At 41.7% G+C, this 20,643-nt stretch overlaps 1 protein-coding gene and 1 pseudogene across 3 annotated transcripts; both read left to right on the forward strand.

Moving 5' to 3' along the window:
* The first annotated feature begins 12 nt into the window (after nt 1-12).
* LOC146691487 (uncharacterized) lies at nt 13-14,046 on the forward strand (annotated as a pseudogene). Its single transcript, XR_014915293.1, has 4 exons — nt 13-1,173; nt 1,359-1,470; nt 12,874-13,021; nt 13,183-14,046. The product of XR_014915293.1 is annotated as an uncharacterized LOC146691487 (transcript).
* Nucleotides 14,047-17,912: 3,866 nt separating this feature from the next.
* On the forward strand, nt 17,913-20,094 carry LOC146691488 (alpha-1-antitrypsin homolog). 2 transcript variants are annotated; one of them, XM_085431303.1, is made up of 5 exons: nt 17,913-17,969; nt 18,141-18,766; nt 18,933-19,203; nt 19,294-19,441; nt 19,530-20,094. In XM_085431303.1, the coding sequence occupies exons 2-5, from the start codon at nt 18,151-18,153 to the stop codon at nt 19,716-19,718; spliced, it is 1,224 nt and encodes a 407-aa protein (XP_085287429.1). In that variant the 5' UTR covers nt 17,913-17,969; nt 18,141-18,150; the 3' UTR covers nt 19,719-20,094. The 2 variants fall into 2 exon arrangements, with proteins under 2 accessions (XP_085287429.1, XP_085287427.1); XM_085431301.1 differs by lacking the exon at nt 17,913-17,969 and having other exon boundaries at nt 18,097-18,766.
* Nucleotides 20,095-20,643: the final 549 nt, after the last annotated feature.

The raw sequence follows: 20,643 nt of genomic DNA on the forward strand, positions 1-20,643 counted from the left end.
TGTGATCCACTCATCAACATAGAATAGATGTTGTCATTTTAAGCAGTTTGGACTATTAGGTAATGCTTGTTGGAATACCACAGTGACAACAGAGCGACACAGAAGTATGCATTAGTTACGTAAGTCATCAAAATCCACGTTGAAGAGAAAGTGTAAACTTAAACCTTAAACACTTAAACACTTAAAGTTGGGGGTCGAGTGAGTATTCTCTGTCCTCTCTGCCCCCAAATACTCAAACATTCACTGCTGGTCAAATTCTAAGAATTTAAAAACACACTGCCGTTGTTTGCTTAGAGCATTACCCCTGAGTCGAAAGCTCAGCCCTGGAGATCGATATACTTTCAACACCGCCACCCCCACACCGAGCCACGAGAACAACACTCCCCCAAAGCAAGGGGTTTGTTGGTCTTATGTACGGTCAAGCCAGGATAGCGAGAGAAGCAGCAACGATGCCTGCTGTGTGTAGTTTTATATAAATAACAGTGCTAGTGTTGCTAACGTGTCCCTCGGCGTATAGATCAGCTGTACCGAGGCCTGAAACTCTTGAGCGAAGGGAGAGAGAGGCCGATCAGCTGCAGCAGCTCGGTACATCAGCCCTAAACACGGCCTCGACCTTTGAACCGTATCGTGACCCTGCCAGCAGAACTGCTACTGAGCCTGACGTCCAGCAGCAGCATCAGCACAGCATCTTGTTCTCACCCTCGGGACTGGGTCAGCTCTGGCTCAGCTTGCCCAGCTTCTGGGTCTGATAGCCAGAGCCGGCCCCGGAGGCCCCAGGGATGGTGGCCGACTAGACAGAACACAGCCTGCAGGCCACCATATCTGCTCTCACAGATTTGCAATACAGCCTCATCTCCAGGAGGGAGGGAGTGGAGGTGGGCTTCAGAAGGCGACTGGGGCTGGAGCCAGGACAGATGCTGGGATTGGTGGTGCCACAGCAGGAGTGGCAAATTGGAGCTCAGGCAGATGATGGCGCAAAAAAAAGAACTGGGGGTCAGTTAAGATTGCGGAGCAGCCTACATGTTGATGGACGAGCTACACTACACCATAAAAATTTATTTTCCAGGTCTCATGAATCTGAGTCCTCTGTCTGCACCGTCAGCTCTGAGACTTGGAGGAAAGACCTGCAGCCCTCTGACAAACTTATACTTAACAATCATGTGTATTTCAACGGTAGCTTATAAGTATTTACGCTTCAAAGATTATATTTGCTTGTTTTTATCCATGAATATGTGGTTAGAGTATAAACCAAGTGTTTCTTTATAGGAATGAAGCTTTGTTATTATGTGTTGATCATGTCAATAACAAACACATCAGGTATTCAACCATTTGAAAAGCCCCACACAGACCTTCAGGCTGAATGCTGCAACCACCTCACTGCTCCTGGTTTCCCAAAGCAGACCTGCGGCCCTTGGAGGACCGCCTCTCTGACAGCTGTAAGAGCTTCTGGATCAAGAACGTGAAGCCTGGGCCAGCTGGGAATGCAGCTGGTTAAACAAGAATAAAATTCAAACCACAGCACGTCAATCTACCAGCGATACATCGGGCTGTGATTGAGTCATTTTGCATCCCCGTTGGAACATCTCCCAACAGTGCTGAAATATTTTACTTAAAGGGGATGCAGCATGGTGTATTTAAGTGATGACGTGAATACAGAATCTAAAATATGCAAGTAGTATTTTAGGCACAGATTTATGATATCCTACTGTAGCACATCAAGATGTTTGACTGCATCTGTGTCATTTTGCATCCTTTCTTCATACAGAGATTCAAAGTATTCAAAGTTAACACAGCGTAGGAGGACTGTTTGTTACCCAAAGATACTTTTACTTCATGGCTCCATCTTTCTGAATATGAAAACATGCTTATTTTGTTTTATGCAAGTTTATGTTTCCAGTTTAGTTTTGTGTATAAAACATAAACATAAATCCATCTATTGGATATTGGGGATTTTCTTATTTTATTTTATTTTATTCTTATTAATAATTAATAAAAACACCCAGCACGCCCCTGCGGGCGGTTCATCCTTCAAGCTCGGGTCCTCTACCAGAGGCCTGGGAGCTTGAGGGTCCTGCGCAGTATCTTAGCTGTTCCCAGGACTGCGCTCTTCTGGACAGAGATCTCCGATGTTGTTCCCGGGATCTGCTGGAGCCACTCGCCTAGCTTGGGAGTCACCGCACCTAGTGCTCCGATTACCACGGGGACCACCATTACCTTCACCCTCCACATCCTCTCGAGCTCTTCTCTGAGCCCTTGGTATTTCTCCAGCTTCTCGTGTTCCTTCTTCCTGATATTGCTGTCATTCGGAACCGCTACATCGATCACTACGGCCGTCTTCTTCTGTTTGTCTACCACCACTATGTCCGGTTGGTTAGCCACCACCATTTTGTCCGTCTGTATCTGGAAGTCCCACAGGATCTTAGCTCGGTCATTCTCCACCACCAGAACATCCAGAACAGGCCAGAACATCCAGACTGGCCAACAGCCTGTATCCACAGGCTGTGAGGCTCCTGAACTCTCTGCCCCCCTCTCACGGACAATAACCATATCCAACTTCTTAATAGCAATGAACTGGTCTGCATTGGTGCATCATATCTTTATTCTCTTCCCCCTCCTGCCCCCCCCCCCTCTTTCTTAAATAGATAACTATCATATCTGATATCATATCTCACAGTACAATAATATTGAATGGGTTGCATTGTTGTATTTTGTCATGTTTCTCAGGTCTTTGTCTGAATTTCTACGAACATTATTGCTAAGGATTGTCTTATTGCATTGGAGTCACACTGGGTTAAATATGTACACTTGGGTTTTAAGGGGTATTTATTATTTTCTTCTTTTTTTGGGGTTGTATGGAAGCCCCAAACGCAATTTCATTGTTCTTGACAATGACAATAAATAAATAAATACTAAATACTAAATACTTGGGGGCGTCTCCCATTTTGACCTCGGGACTTCCAGGTTATACTCGGCACAGATGTTCCTGTACACTATGCCGGCCACTTGGTTATGGCGTTCCATGTATGCCTTGCCTGCTAGCATCTTGCACCCTGCTGTTATGTGCTGGATTGTCTCTGGGGCATCTTTACACAGCCTGCACCTGGGGTCTTGTATTGTATTGTATCTTTATTTGTTTCAGACATATAAAACAAAAAACAATATATACACACTACATATATTTTCATTTACAGATACGAATATATATGTAGATATACACACACACACGTATGTGTTCAGATAAACAAAAAATATATAATGAAATAAAACAAAATCGTCTGACATAATGTAACAATGTTTGGTCTGAAAAGGAGTAGGAAGAAGTATGAACATACTTATTAATTCCTACCCCTGCTCAACATCTTATTGATCCCACATAATTCACCTAATTCCCATCATCACATACTCCACACGATACACGAGGAGAACCTATATAAACTTGGCTACCGTGATTGATATAATTTGGATATAATTTGATATTTTTATACATACAATGGGTGATCATCTTTATCGGTATCATATTCTTCCAAAATCAGTTTTCGAAGTATTTTCATGAACTTACTAATTCCTGAGCATTGCTGTAGATCTATAGTAAAACTATTCCACAGTTTTACCCCATAAATAGTGACACAAAAGGTTTTAACCTTTGACCGTGCTTTAAGAATCCTTAGATTCAATTTCCCCCTCAATTCATAGTCTCCTTCTCTGTCATAGAACATCCTCTGTATATTTCCTGGTAACATATTGTATCTGGCCTTGTACATAATTTTTGCAGTTTTATATTTTATAAGATCCATAAACTTCAGTATTTTTAATTTCAAAAACATGATGTTAGTATGGTCTCTAAATCCTGCTTTATTAATCATCCTGATTGCTTTTTTTTTAATTTTACATATTGGTTGAAGTGCAGTTTTATATGTGTTTCCCCAAATTTCCACACAGTATTCCAAATATGGCAATATAAGTGAACAATAAAGTACCCGGAGTGATTTGGAAGGCAAAAAATATTTAACTTTACTTAGTACGGAGATGCTTCTTGACAGTTTGGCTTGTATATGCTTCATGTGAGGTTTCCAGCAGATTTTGTTATCTATTATCACACCCAGAAATTTTGTATCCGAAACTTGCTCTATTTCAACATTGTTTACTAATAATTTTGCTCCTGCATCTTTTTTACAATTTCCGAATAACATAAATGTAGTTTTTTCCAAATTTAATGATAGCTTATTTCTATCAAACCATGTTTTCAGTTTAATCATTTCTTTTGTGACGATTTCCAAAAGCTGCTGTAAGTTCTCTCCAGTACAAAAAATATTTGTATCATCTGCAAATAGAATAAACTGTAGTATATCTGATGTTCTGCATATATCATTGATATAGAGGATAAACAGCTTTGGTCCCAATACTGACCCCTGCGGAACTCCACAAACAATGTCCATACACTCTGATTGATATTCCCCAATTTTCACAAATTGCTGCCTGTCTCTCAAATAACTCTTTACCCATTCTAACACCACTCCTCTAATGCCGTAGTACTCCAGTTTATCAAGTAATATGTCATGATTAATTGTGTCAAAAGCTTTTTTTAGGTCAATGAATACACTAACTATACATTGTCTTTTATCTATATTGTTGGTGATATTTTCGATCAGTTCCATTAATGCCAATGATGTTGATCTATTTGATCTGAAACCATACTGACTATCCATTATTATTTTGTGTTTATCTATAAATTTCTCAAGTCTATTACTAAAGACTTTTTCCAGTATTTTTGAAAATTGAGAAAGTAGAGAGACAGGCCTATAATTTGTGAATTGGTGTCTGTCACCATTTTTAAACAGTGGTGTTACTTTAGCGGTTTTCATTTGTTTTGGGAATGTACCAGTTTGTAAGGACAAATTGCAAATGTGTGTTAAGGGTTTGGAAATGCCCTCTATCACTCTCTTAACGATTTCCATATCAATGTCGTCAGAGTCTGTAGAGTTTTTTGTTTGTGATTTCCCAACAATATCAATGATTTCCTTTTCTTCCACCACCGTTAAGAACATTGAATGAGGATTGCGGTCAATGAGTCTAGTTTCTTTCTCTACAGAATCTGTTATATCAGGAATTGTTTCAGCCAAGTCTGGCCCAACACTTACAAAGAATTTATTGAACTCATTTACCACATCTCTCATATTAGTAATATTTCTATCATTATTTGCGAAATACGAAGGATAGTCTGCCTGCCCCGAGCCCTTTTTGATGATGGTATTTAATGTTTTCCAGATCCCTTTAATATTATTTTTATTCATAATCAGTAATTTTTCATAGTATTCCTTTTTACATGACCTTAAAATACTCGTTAATTTATTTTTATATTTCTTGTATTTATTTTCAGCTTCTGTGCTTCTGTTCATTATAAATTCTCTGTATAAGGTATTTTTCTTCTTACATGCATTTTGCAATCCTTTTGTAATCCATGGGCACTCTGCATATTTTTGTTTTTTACTATATTTCTTTACTGGGCAATGACTATTATATAACAGTTTAAATTTTCCTAAAAAAATCTCATAAGCTTTATCAATATTTTTTTCCTTATACAGCATCTCCCATTCTTGCTTGAGTAAATCACTTTTGAATGCGTTTATTGACTCTTCTGTTCTCACTCGTTTGTATTTTATTGTGTTTTGCTGTTTAACCTTCCTGTAATTGCTGTTATACACTATAAAAACAGGTAGATGATCACTGATGTCATTAATTAGGAGACCACTTATGGTTCTATTTTCTATTTCATTAGTAAATATATTGTCTATTAGGGTTGCCGACTGTGCTGTAATCCTGCTGGGCTTAGTGATCACTGGAAAAAGTCCCAAGCTATACATTGTATTAATAAATTCCTCTGTCGCTCTCTGCTTGTTTGGATTTAGTAGATCTATGTTAAAATCCCCACAAATGAACATGACTTTTTGATTTGTCCTAATGAATGTTTTATCTACCCACTCCTTAAAAATTTCAATATTAGAACCTGGTGTTCTATATATACAGCTTACAATGACATTTTTCTCTTTTCCCATACTAATTTCTATTGTTACACACTCTAATATATTATCTACCGCCATCGTCATTTTTTCTACCATCTTGTATTTTAAATTTTTATCCACAAACAAGGCCACACCACCGCCATTCTTATTCTTTCTATTTGTAAGATTTAATTCATATCCATCTATTACAAAGTCCTCTCCTTTCTGTTTATTAATCCATTTTTCAGATACTGCAATCACACTGAATGGATGTGTAAATTTGCTTAAATATTCCCTTATTTAAGACTCGGGACTTCCAGGTTATACTCAGCACAGATGTTCCTGTACACTATGCCGGCCACTTGGTTATGGCGTTCCATGTATGCCTTGCCTGCTAGCATCTTGCACCCTGCTGTTATGTGCTGGATTGTCTCTGGGGCATCTTTACACAGCCTGCACCTGGGGTCTTGCCTGGTGTGATAGACCCCAGCCTCTATGGATCTTGTACTCAGAGCTTGTTCTTGTGCTGCCATGATTAGTGCCTCTGTGCTGTCTTTCAGTCCAGCTTTGTCCAGCCACTGGTAGGATTTCTGGATATCAGCCACCTCCTCTATCTGCCGGTGGTACATACCGTGCAGGGGCATGTCCTTCCATGATGGTTCCTCGTCTCCCTCCTCTTTCTTGGGTTTCTGCTGCCTGAGGTATTCACTGAGCACTCGGTCAGTTGGGGCCATCTTCCCAATGTATTCTTGGATGTTCGTTGTCTCATCCTGGACTGTGGTGCTGACACTCACCAGTCCCCGGCCCCCTTCCTTCCGCTTAGCGTACAGCCTCAGGGTGCTGGACTTGGGGTGAAACCCTCCATGCATGGTAAGGAGCTTTCTTGTCTTTATGTCAGTGGCTTCTATCTCCTCCTTTGGCCAGCCTATTACCCCAGCAGGGTACCTGATCACGGGCAGGGCGTACGTGTTGATGGCCCGGATCTTGTTCTTACCATTCAGCTGACTCCTCAGGACTTGCCTGACCCTCTGCAGGTACTTGGTGGTTGCAGCTTTTCTAGCGGCCTCTTCATGGTTCCCATTCGCCTGCTGGATCCCCAAGTACTTGTAACTGTCCTCTATGTCTGCAATGTTGCCTTCTGGTAGTTCAATCCCCTCAGTTCTGACTACCTTCCCTCTCTTTGTTACCATCCGACTACACTTCTCCAGTCCGAACGACATCCCGATGTCATTGCTGTATAGCCTGGTAGTGTGGATCAGTGAATCGATGTCTCGTTCACTCTTGGCATACAGCTTGATGTCATCCATGTACAGGAGGTGGCTGACAACTGCTCCGTTCCGTAGTCGGTATCCGTAGCCAGTCTTGTTAATGATCTCACTGAGGGGGTTCAGGCCTATGCAGAACAGCAGTGGGGACAGAGCATCTCCTTGGTAGATCCCGCACTTGATGGTGACTTGTGCTATGGGCTTGGAGTTGGCCTCTAGTGTTGTGCGCCACATCCCCATTGAGTTCCTGATGAAGGCTCTTAGGGTCCCATTGATCTTGTACAATTCTAGGCATTCCAGTATCCAGCTGTGGGGCATTGAGTCATAGGCCTTCTTGTAATCAATCCAGGCAGTGCACAGGTTGGTCAGTCTGGTCTTGCAGTCTCGGCTGATTGTTCTGTCTACCAGTAGCTGGTGTTTTGCGCCTCTGGTATTCTTGCCAATCCCTTTCTGTGCCCCACTCATGTATTGACCCATGTGCCTGTTCATCTTAGCCGATATGATGCCTGACAGGAGCTTCCATGTAGTACTGAGGCAGGTTATTGGTCGGTAGTTGGATGGGACCGGTCCCTTCTTGGGGTCCTTGGGGATCAGGACCGTCCGGCCTTCAGTTAGCCATTCCGGGTGTCTCTCATTAACTAGCAGCTGGTTCATTTGTGCTGCCAGACGCTCGTGGAGTGCAGTCAGCTTCTTCAGCCAGTAGGCGTGAACCATGTCGGGCCCTGGTGCTGTCCAACTCTTCATACTGGAGAACCTTTCTTGGATATCTGCCACTGTGATGGTTACTGGACCCTGTTCAGGGAGGTCGCTGTGGTCTGCCCTCAGATCCTCTAGCCACTGAGCATTGCCGTTATGGGTTGCATCCTTCTCCCATATGCTCTTCCAGTATTGCTCCGTCTCCAGCCTTGGTGGTGCTGTTCTCTTATTGTTCCCTTGCCACTGAGAGTACACCTTTGCTGGTTCTGTGGAGAACAGCTGGTTTATTCTCCTGCCTTCTATCTCTCTGGTGTACCTCTTCAAGCGGCTGGCCAAGGCTGTGAGTCTTTGCTTGGCAGTTTCCAAGGCCTCAGGTATGGACAGCTTGCTGTATTTCTTAGGCACCTTCTTTGCCGCACCTTTCTGCAACTCTGTTAGTTATATATATATATATTAGGGGTGCAACGATACACAAAATTCACGGTTCGGTTCGATACTTTGGTGTCACGGTTCGATATTTTTTCGATACAAAAAAAATGTTCATGCCTTTTTAATTTGTTATTTATTAAAATTATAAATATATATTTTAACTCAAAAGTACAGTTTTTAAATTTAACCCTAACCCTTGTGCGTGTTTTTTATTTTGACAGCATATGCACACCTGCGGACCACTTATGTGCAGCCCTGGTTATTTAGCTCGTCATATTGCAGCCACAGAAATTATTTTGTCCATGAAACCATAAAGCTGCACTTTCTTTTTGCCTTATAGTCTGATTTGTCATAACTTCTCCGTTTTGTGGTAAGCTTTTCTTTGGCTGTCACTTCTTCACCCTGACCTGTCTTATTTGGCTCAGCAGAACTAAAATTTATATCTGTCTGTGAAGGTTCTCAGTCATCCAGGTCATCGTAGTCAAATATATATCCTGCTGCTTTTACACGCGCACTCACATAAGCTCAGCGATTCTCTGCGCGATCAACCTCTCACATGTTTAAGCTGCGGGAGATTTCTCTTGTCATGTTTGCATAGTAAGCTAACAATTAATAAGACGATGTCAGAGGAATTGGTGCACAAATTATCATCACTCACAGATCAGTGCTGTCGCTCTCTATACACAGTTCGAGCGATTGCAAAGTGAAAGCAAAAAAACAAGCGCAAATTCAAACGCGACTTCAATATGTCACATATTGACAGTGGCTCACCGATGCCAATGACATAATTACCCAGCTACATTTCCGAAAGAATGCAAAAGCATTGACATATATTTTTCCTTCCTACAATAGCCCGACGGGCAGGGCAGAGATAGATTTTGGTAGCCCGACTGAAAAAATCGCTAGCCCCAGGACGTCGGGCTAGCGATATTGCAAGCCCTGTATCTGATTGAGGAATCACTCATCTTTGGAAAAGAGTTTATTACAGAGAAATGTCTCTTTCCAAAATAAAAGCTATACTATCCGCTTCTTCTGGGCTATATTCTCAGCAGCATATTAAACATATAAGGAGAATCATGTGCTAACAGCTGTCTAAATTAGATGGCACGATACCACTTTTTTATGTCCGATACCGATATCATAAATTTGGATATCTGCCGATACCGATATGAATCCGATATAGTGTTTTTTAATCAACAAAACTGTTTTTTAAATATCTTGCTGCATTTTGTATAAGTTCATACTCAAGTTTAAAACAACAACTACACTAAAGCTATTCTGTTATACCTGTATGCAAAAAAAAAAAAATTTCATAGTTCAGCAATACTGATCAATCTAATAAACTTAAACCTACACCATCCTCCCTATTCTGGTATTTTAAAGAGTACTTAGCATAAATATTAAGCAACCTAACTAATAGGGTTCCAACTCCCAGCAACAACAAAAATAAATAAATAAAAAATAGGGAACCACCCCCCACCCTCCACCTCATGATGCTTAATCGACGTAATCAACCTTAATTTGATGCAGTGTGAAAAAAATGCACAGAAATCAATTATTTTTCAAGAAATATTAAATAGATTCAACATCTTTCTTCAACAAAATTGCAGACTGCACAGATGGTACCTTCCCAAAGGAAAAAGTACTATAGCTTACTAGGGTATATATATTAGACTTAATAGTCACTATATACAGTAATTGACTTCTATTCATTTTACATCAAATTAAAACTTTGGGTGTCAGATAATTATTTATTAAAAGCTCGACATTTTAAATGAGAATAAGAAAGAAAAGTATGTCTTTGTGCCCCCTTTTCCCAGTTAATGCCCTATCGGCCCCCCTGGCTAAACTTTGCTAGATCCGCCCCTGCACAGTTACGTCAGCTACGTAGAAAAAGATCCTGGTGTAGAAAGTAATATTAAATAAATTCTAACAACAGCTGATCAAGCTTAAACGTGCTGCTGTTGTTCAGCCGCTGGTTTCCTCTTTCTGGTGCAAAGTGGGCCAAAAACAAACCAGAGACACGGACTCGCGACAGAAAAGCCGATCAGCTGATCATTAAGCAGTTTCATGATTGAAGTAGCAGCGAGAAGAGGCAGTCGCTCCATATATCGCTTGTTAAGCTTAATGCAGGAATGCTTTACAAACATTCAGAGATGGACTTACACACTTGCTTTACTTCTCTCGGGGATAACTTTGTCGGAGATGAAATGCCAGGTTGCTAGCGAAGCTCCAAATGCTATCCAGACCACCGACAGGTCCCGCATGCCACAGCCGCTCTATCACGTGATGCATACTGCTCCGACGTGCTAACGTTCTGAGGTGAGTTACGGCGTGTTGCAAGTTTTGTGAGGTGCTTTCGTGATATTTAATGGATCGATTACATTTTTTATTTTTCTCCGATATCCGATCCAGTAATTTAGGTCAGTATCGGACCGATACCGATACGTAATATCGGATCGGTCCATCTCTAGTCTAAATGACTCGGCTAAAGTTAGTAGCATGCTTGTTGTTTTTGTCTTTGCACTAGGATGATGTCGGCGTAAATGTGCAGTCATATTCGTTGTGTTCCCACTAGTGCTTTCAGGTTAATCTCGTTGAAATGACCTTAACGCCACAACACGGCAAATCTCCGTTAACGAGCTACCGCCGATAGCTCCGTGCATGGGGCTAGACGGCCAACACGTTAACGAGCTAACTGCGCTAACACACTAGTTCCCACCCATGTAATTGAGCATTGCATGGCACATCCAACATACTGTTTTACTTTAGTCCATGACTCGCTTACCTTCAGGGTCATACGTCACATGAAAACCAAAATAGTTCCAAACGCCAGATCTGAATGAGGGTGGGGGAGGTCCATGTTGTAAGGAGAGCTTAACTTCTGTCTCGCTAGCTTGCCCTGCGCTCTTCCTTCTGACTATGCTGTCTGTGTGGAGCGCTCAGTGGATCTGCGCTCGACAGTGCAGCCTAGGCGGAGTAGTCGAACGCAGATTCACTGAGCGCTCCACACAGACAGCATCGTCAGAAGGAAAGTTGATAAAATAAATTACAAATTTTGTATTGTTCGATACATATGCGTACCGAACCGAAAGCACTGTATCGAACGGTTCAATATATTCTTTTTTTCTGTACCGGTACTAGTTTTTTTTTTTTTTTTTACAAAATTTATAATCAGTAATGTCATAAATGAAAAACTATTTACAACAGTTCCAACCAGCAAAATACCGGAGCAAAGAGCCAAAGAATGATTCAGGAATATTGATGCAATAATGTAAGCACTTTTATGTGTCATAATTTAGGTATTTTTTTTAAATTAAAATAAAAGTAATTAGATTATTAGAGTATTTTCATACTCTGATATTAATATACTTTCAATTAAAGGATCAGAGTACTTCCTCCAACACAGTTTGCAAAATAAAGGCTTTAAATCTAAAAATGTAAAAATGTGGACTCGTTCATCCAAACACAGGAAACAGTACCTGTACACAGAATCCTACCTGATAACCCAAGTTTGAATGCTGTGTAAAATATAAATCAAGCAGAATGGAAAGATTTATGAATCTTATTAACTTATATTTTATACACAATAGAATTTAGAAAACATAAAATGTTAAGATGGAGAAAATGTAAAATTTTGAGAAAGAATAATATCTCATTGTTAACCTGATGGCAATAACTCATCTCATAAAAGTTGAGATCGGGACATTTTCACTGCTGTGCAACTGAGCAGCTGTTGTTATTTTCAGGTGGTGAGTGTCTGGATTAAAGTGTGGTGTCCATGTTTGCTGGAAAAGAATTTCAGATTTTGATTCGCCCGACCACAGAACAGTTTTCCATTTTGTCTCAGTCTGTTTTAAACAAGCTTTGGCACAGATAAGACATCATTGCTTCTTCATAATGTTCACACGTGGCTTCTTTGCATGACAGAGCCTTAACCTGCCACCGTGGACGCAGTGGGAAACTGTGTTCACACACGTGTTTCTTTTTTTTGCAGATTGGTGAACCTCTGCCTCAAAGATGCTCTTTTAACAACCAGTCGTCTTATTTTCCAGCCTTTTGTTAATCTCTCCCAACTTTTATCAGATTTGTTGGTGCCATCAAATTAAAAACAATCACTTTTCTTAAAGTGGTACACAAACTGGGATTGTGCGTTGTGTCGTTGTGGATAATCCTTAGAGCACCTCTGAAACAGTGAGGTGAAAACACTGTGAACACCACAACCACGTTACATGCATATTTATGCAGAGGTGAGTCCAGGTGTGACCCCGTTGTGATATATGTTCACTGATAAGAGTTTTCACTCCTGAATCCACAGTCTGTGGAGCTGTGTCAGTCCAACTGCTTCCTGTTGTCAGGTATCACGATGAACGACGTGGAGTAGTTTACTAGTCGGATATAATTACTGTCAGTGAGTGAAATGTCAGGTTGTAACAAGGCTTCTCAGAGCAAACGCATTAACAGACTGACTGTTGTTTCCACAGGTGGGCAGAAATCCGTTTCCCTAAGTTTCAACTCAGGAAATCCTTCAGTTTACAAAGTCTCCTGAGGAGCGCTGGGGTATCATCCACTTTCTCCCACTCAGCCAACTTCTCTGGATTATTGGAGGGAAAGATGCCGTCACTCCTCGAGGTTAAGAAAGAACCAAATAAATGAATACCATGAAGCTGCCAAACACACTGAAACACAACAAAGGATTTTTACTTTTCCCTTGTCTCCTTTACCTCATTTAGAGATCCACTTCTCTTCACTCTGTCCTCTAACTGCTCCTTTTTCCATGTCCTTACATTTAGACACCCCATGAGGTCACGCTGAAGGTGGACGAAACTAAAGCAAAGGAAGGGGGGAGACCTGACACCATGCTCGACTTCTCTGTCCCCCCATGAGTAACCTTTGGCAGCTCGTTCATGCTCATGATCTGTGACGTGGGGCTCATCCTGCTTGTTGGAAGACTCGTGGATCCCACCGATGTCATGAGTGAACATCACACTCTTCTCTTTTTCTTGTGTTCACTGTTTTCACACAGAGAAGATGACAGTCGTATCATTTCCTGGCAGGAAAACAGGCGTTTACAGCAGTTTCACTGAAGTTGCAGAGGGAGTTTGGTTTTTCAAACATTACAGGGTGATTTATGGTTTATTTCTCCATTTTCATGAAATGATGAAAAGAGATTTAAATGGCAGCAATTTATCCCCGTGACTGAATCTCTGCTATTCTTGCAAAAGTAAAACATAAAAATGCTTTTCTCTCATTACAAAAGCATTTTCTCTTTTTGTCACTTCTTCACTCTGAAAGCTATTTCCTCCTGTAACATCTCTTCATCATCTTTGGCAATTACTGGAAATTGTTTTGCAAGAGCGTATAGCATCATTCTCCAACACCAGAAGAGAAATGCTCACGATGTTGTGTCACATTAGCACGCTAAGGTTTAGCAGCTCTGTGACAGCAGCTCGTACTTTTCACCTCACTCGGTCTTGTGTGATATTGTGATGATCTTAAGCTGACTGAGAAGATGATGAATGGATAATAGTTTGATTAACAGGACAACAGATTTATCACACGCAACACAAATGTCAGCCTATTAATCAGGAGCACTGACTGATGGAAACCCCAGACCAAAGTGTTCCAGAGGTGTAATCTGGATAAAAATATCCGGGTTTTCCATGGATCCTTTAATCCAGCTCACCTTTGTCCTGGTCCAGGAAGGAAGAGTTTCACCTAAAGCGGCTGCATTGATATGTTTGTTCTATTTCTGCTTTTTGCATGTGCTACTCGGCTCTGTCGTTGCTTTGCACAAATATGTGCACATATTTAACGGCACCATCTGCCGTTTTTTGAGCGATGGCGGGCCGTCTGAACCAAAAACACCAGGGCAGTCACGATGACAATGAAACGGTGATTCAAGTGATAACAAATGAACAGTGATATAAAAGGCTGCTTAATTTTAATGTTAATGTGGGCAGTGCCGTCATAGCAACTCTACTACTATTACCATCTCTGTATGTAGAATGACACTCTGGGCCAGACTGTTTATATATTTGACAACTAATAAAAAAACCATAAATACAGGAAAACTCTCCGAACCTTGTTAGTGTTGCCACTGAGCAGGATTTTTATCAGTTCTCTTCAACATTTGTTTGTTTGAGGATCTCAGATGCTTAAATTTCGATGGTGAACCCAGACCGTCAGACCAAAGCAAAGATGAGAAAATATGATAAAAAACATAAATAACGTGCAGCTGGAGTGGAGGTAATATGGCATGTAGTGCCGACAATTCAGCGTTAGCCCTGCGACAGACCCGTGACCCGTCCGGGGTCATTCCCCGCCTCTCGGCTGTAACAGGTTCGAGCCCCCGGTGACCCTACTTTTACACGTTAATTAAATTTGAGCTGTTAATCATCATCATCATCATCAACTTTATTTATAAAGCACTTTAAAACAACCACAGCTGACACAAAGTGCTGTACATTGGAACTGTAAAATAAAATTACATGAGATATAAATAAAACACAAATAAAAGAAGAGTGAAATCATTAATTAAATAACTACTTCAATTAAAAGAGAAACTGAGTCTCACTGAGGTTAAAAGCCAAGGAATAAAAGTGGGTTTTAAGACGTGTTTTAAAAGTGGACAGTGAAGGGGCCTCTCTAACATGCATGGGCAAATTATTCCATAATTTAAGAGCCACGATAGAGAAGGCCCCGCCCCCTCTGAGCTTCCTCCTGGATCTCGGTACCTCCAGGAGCAGCTGGTCAGCTGACCTGAGAGACCGACAGGGTGTGTGGGGATGAAGAAGCTCAGAGAGGTAAGGCGGGGCAAGACTGAAGGCAGTTAAAAACATACATAAGAGCACATTAATGATTCCTAATGTAAATAAGAGTGGGAATGAATGTTGCAGAAAAACAGTTATTGTTTGATTCAGTGCACAGAGCAATAATAATACATACTGATTAATTCTAATTCTAGTTAGCTCTGACACTTTTCCTTTCTTTGAACATTCAAGCATTAAGTCCCACAGCAGGACACGGTCTCGCTCGTCAGCAGGTCAAAGACTCTTAGTGACTGAACAGGTTTTTGTGGTGTGTGTTAACATAGCCAGGCTTTCTTTGAGCCCAGCACATTATTATGTGTTTTGGCAGCGGCATTTCCGTCAATGTAAAATAAAATTAGCATCTGATTAGGACCAAGTATAAAAACATTTTCACATTTTCTGCATCACTAAATGATGCAGTGTAAATTATAGCACCAATGCGACACGCTGTTTGTGCTGCTGGTCTTCATTTGTGCTTCAGCCAGAGAGTTACTCAGAAAACTCTGACTTTAAGCTTCACATAGCTCGATAAGCTACAGTATTAATAATAATAATCATCATCATCATCATCATAATATATAATATAATAATTCAAAACACTCAAGGACACTTCACAGAACAAATAAGACAAGCATAAAAACAGGAAATAAACAGAATAATAATAAAAGGTTTAAGAGCATGCAGAGTCAGCTCTGGTTCTTGAACAGGTGGGTTTTGAGGGTGGACTTAAAACAGGGGAAAGAACTGATGCTTCTGAGGTCAGGGGGTAAGGAACTCCACAGTCGAGGGGCAGAGCGGCTAAAAGCCCCGCCCCCCACAGAAACGAGACGAGAGGAAGGAACAAAAAGAAGAAGAGAAGAGGAGGTTCTGAGGCACCGGGATGGGATGGAGATCTGTACCAATCAGAGAGATATGGTGGGGAGAGAGAAGGAATCGCCTTAAATGTGTAGAGGAGTATTTTAAAATTAATGTGGAGTTGAACACCAGTGAAGCTGCTTCAGGATGGGTGATGTGGTGAGTAGAGGGAGTCCTAGTAATAATACGGGACACGTTGGACACGTTGGAGCTTGTTGATGGATTTTTGTTGGCAGGCCAGATAAGAGTGAGTTCCAGTAGTTGATCATAATAATAATAGATTGCATTTATATAGCGCTTTTCGGGACCCCTCAAAGCGCTTTACAATTCCACTATTCAGTCACTCTCACACACTGGTGGAGGCAGCTACAGGTGTAGCCACAGCTGCCCTGGGGCAGACTGACAGAGGCGAGGCTGCCATATCGCGCAAGTAGGGTAAAGTGTCTTGCCCAAGGACACAACGACCAGGACAGAGAGCCCAGGGATCGAACCGGCGACCTTCCGGTTACAGATGCGATTCCCAACTCCCTGAGCCACGGTCGCCACAATAGAATAAGATCAGAGAGGTAACGAGACTGTGGACGAGGATAGCAGTGGCATGTGGAGTGAGGAAGGGGCGGAGGCGACGGATGTTACGGAGGTGAAAATAAGCTGATCGAGTGACATTAGTGATGTGAGAGTTAAAGGATAACGTGCGCCCAAACCTTTCACAGAAGGAGAGGTAGAAACCGACGAGTTAATGGTGGTAACAGAAAAAGTGTCCCTGATACAAACAAACAAACAAACATGCAAAGCGCAGCAAGAAACAGGAAGCTGTTAACTCATGTAGAACTCTGGTAGCACAAAACCCTGAAAAGGTAAGTTTGAACTTGTTAAACTGGAAGTGAACAAAGATAAAATCAAAGCTCCATAACTACTGTGTTTGTCTCCACCAAAGGACGCGCTCTGTGAGATGGTCAGCAGGGTTCGAGCTACTTTTCCAGGCGACCTTATTGTCCTCCAGTTAAATCTGTCACTTTTTAAAAGCAGCTGAAGATTTGAACATCGTCTTCATGTTTAAATGATTATTGCATCACGCGCTTCTTTAGCTGAATGCTTTTCACGCCACCTTTGTCTGTGAAAAAGCTTCAGTGGTTTTTTCCTTACTGTCCTTCATTATTTATTAACTTAATTTATCGATAGAAGAGACAAGAGTTCAAACTGATAAAACGAGCACCGGCTGCACGGCCACAAAACCAACAACCTCAAACTGTGTTACATGGAGACACATTTCAACACGGTACTGCAATCATGCAGAGCTGTGCATTTTCTTTTATTAAAAACAGTCATTTAGCCTGCATCACATTTTTATGGCAGATGTGAGATCATAGAATTTAAATGACAAGCTGACAGCAGCTGGTCGTCTGCTGTCCGTAACTAACCAGCTCGTTCTAGATTTTTGAATCAACTTTGCTCAGTTTATCATCAGTATTTACAGAGAAGTAGCTAAAGTTTGAGGACAACTGTGCCAGGGTGCCACCAACACGAACAAGATATAACGGCTGTACGCTAAGAATACGTGTAAATGCAATTAATAGAACCTCCCTTTTTAAAAAATGTATTGCTTCCAAAATGCATTTTCACAGGAAAATTTGCACTAAGATAGAATTAACTCAACTTCCACATCTGATTTGTCAGATCTTCTCTGATGATTATTGCAGGCATGAAATGAAAAATAAAAAATAGATTAGACGCATTGACACTCGTTTTTATCAGCTGTGTTGCATCACTGAAGCTGGCTCAGCCTCTCAGCATGGGACAGAGCAGAGAGATCACTTTTGGTTAATTTTTAACTGGACTGTAAACTGACTCTCGCTCTTGTATATAAAGAGGACGTTTCAGAGCAGCTGCCTGCAGCAGAGAGGACTTTAAAGGTAAGAACATTGCTTTATTAGCCAACCACTGAATGGATTTCAGGAAACTTAAACATTATGTTTGGAAATGAAGTGCAGACAGTCCAGATCCTGCTCTGATTGTGTCCTAATTCATTTCCCACTGTTATCCCTGGAAGTGTTAACTTTAAATGCTTGTATTTCTCTTGACAGTGCTCTAAAGATGCGTGGTCTCGTTGCTAGTTGTGCGCTCGCTGCACTGCTCCTGGCCGTAGCCTTGGCCGACCACCACCACCACCACAGCTCTGCACAGAGCAACGAGGAGGACGATAGCTGCCACAGGCTCTCTGCTCCTAATGCTGACTTTGCTGTTGTCCTCTACAAAAGTCTGAATGCCAAGACTGCTGCTGGAAACAACATCTTCTTTTCGCCACTGGGCATCTCCACTGCCCTGTCCCTGCTATCTACTGGGGCCCGCGGTGAAACCCACAGCCAGCTGTTCTCCAGCCTGGGCTACAGCACCTTAAACCAGACTCAGGTCAACGAAGCCTACAAGCATCTTTTTCACATGCTTGGAGAAAGCCAGGAGAACCAAAAGCTGGATGTTGGCAATGCTGCTGCGGTGCGCTCCGGCTTCAGTCCTCTGGAGCAGTTCTTAAATGACATCAAGCAGTACTACTCTGGTGAAATCTTTCAAGTTGACTTTACCAAACCTGAAGAGGCTGCAGCTGAAATCAACAAGCACATTGCCAGCAAAACCAACGACAAGATCAAAGACATGGTGAAGGACTTGGACCCTGAAATGGCAATGGTCCTTATCAACTACGTCTACTTCAGAGGTAAGACGCATGCAGACAGAACAGACAGTGTCAGCCAGGTGTTCTCTGGTTCAAGGTTTTCACAGATAGAGATTAGCACAAATACACGAAACAAACAAGTCTGAAGGATGCAACAATTTCAAATAAGTACCCACTATCAATATCGACTTGATGTGACCCGTTACAGGACAGTGGGAGAAACCTTTCGACGGTAACAGAACACGCAAAGAGGAATTCCATGTGGATGGAAGCACCACAGTTGAGGTGGACATGATGAGGAGGACGGGACGCTACAACTTCTACAGAGACGACGGGAACCGCGCCACGATTTTGCAGCTGCCGTACAAGGGCAACACCTCCATGATGATTGTTTTCCCCGATGAAGACAAAATGAATCAGGTGGAGGCTGTCATCAGCAAAGATCAGCTCAGGCGCTGGCACGATTCCTTCTTCAGGACGTAAGAGAGCACCTCGTAAGTGGCTGTTTGTGGTTGCGTATTTTTCTGGGACTCTTACACGGGTGTTTTTCTCTTGTATTTGTTTCTCAGTAACGTGAATCTTGGCATGCCAAAGTTTTCCATCTCTGCCGAAGCCTCCCTGGATGACACGCTGAAAGAAAGTGGAATAACGGACGCTTTTGGAGACAAAGCTGATTTTTCTGGCATGTCTAATGAGGTCCCGCTCAAAGTCTCAAAGGTAGGATCACTGAATATGACTTCATTGTTTTGTCCACTTCATGGACTCAAATGTGACATTGGCTCTTGTGTCCTGGTTCCTCCAACAGGTGTCTCACCAGGCGGTGCTAAGCGTGGATGAAACAGGAACGGAGGCTGCTGCTGCCACCACTGTCGAGATCATGCCAATGAGTCTGCCCCAAGCCATAACACTCAACAGACCCTTCCTGCTCTTCATCCTTGAGCATTCAACAAAGAGCATCCTCTTCATGGGCAAGATCAACAACCCCACAGCCTAAGGATGCCCTTAGTGCGCCACATTTGTTCCATTTTCACGCTGCAGCAGTAGCTCCGGGGGTTATCTTTACCTCGGGATCTTAAAATGATGCGGAGGTGCCGCTGTAATAATAAGAACGCTGGGGAAATGATGTTTAGCCAATAGTGTGATGAATATGACAACACATCTGTCATTACATAACAGAAATGAATCTGTCTGTCAGCATCAAACATTTATTACTAAAAACCGAACTTGGCCAGAGGCAAAGATGTCTGAAAAAAAAAACAAACACAAGTCAAAGAAGCCTCTACTAACACAGCACATCAGCTTTTGTGTGGCCGGTTGTGTTTTGAATTTGGTTCAACATGAAGTGAAATAAAAACTTTCCATGAACACAGGCCATGTTATATTATTTCATTTGTTTCAGTCCAGTGATCTTTATTATTCTACAATGAAGTCAGTGTCACTGCTGTAAGGCTCTTATCTGTTATTTACAGTTAATCTTAGGCAGAATTAAAAATATGATCTCACTCTGACCTGCTGATGGAGCTCAAGACACTTCATTCAGATTTCATCAGTCCCCGAGTATCCATAGAAGCTGCCGTTTTAATTTCGGACTTAAGGTTGAGATTAATTGGGGGATTTTTTTGCCTGGTGAGTCATCATCAAAGATCAGTTTGCGATCAAATCCCAGCCACAGAGTCAGTCCTCATCCTCACCTGAACGTGTTCTGTAAGGCCCGGGAACTCGTTCACACCTGACACCAGCCTGTTCGCACACACCCACATGCCCACAGACTGCGTTTTCTAAATATTTATATATGAAAGAAAAAGAAGATATTACTTTATCATCATTATTATATGATTTTATCAAACAGATTTATATTATTTACAGTTAAATCTAAATCTAACTCTTCAAAATAAGAAACAGATTCCATGAAATATGGT

Source organism: Copadichromis virginalis, linkage group LG15, assembly GCF_057382275.1.
Source record: "Copadichromis virginalis isolate Kocher_CV1m ecotype Utaka linkage group LG15, C_Virginalis_male_GT1.1, whole genome shotgun sequence".
NCBI lineage: Eukaryota > Metazoa > Chordata > Actinopteri > Cichliformes > Cichlidae > Copadichromis > Copadichromis virginalis.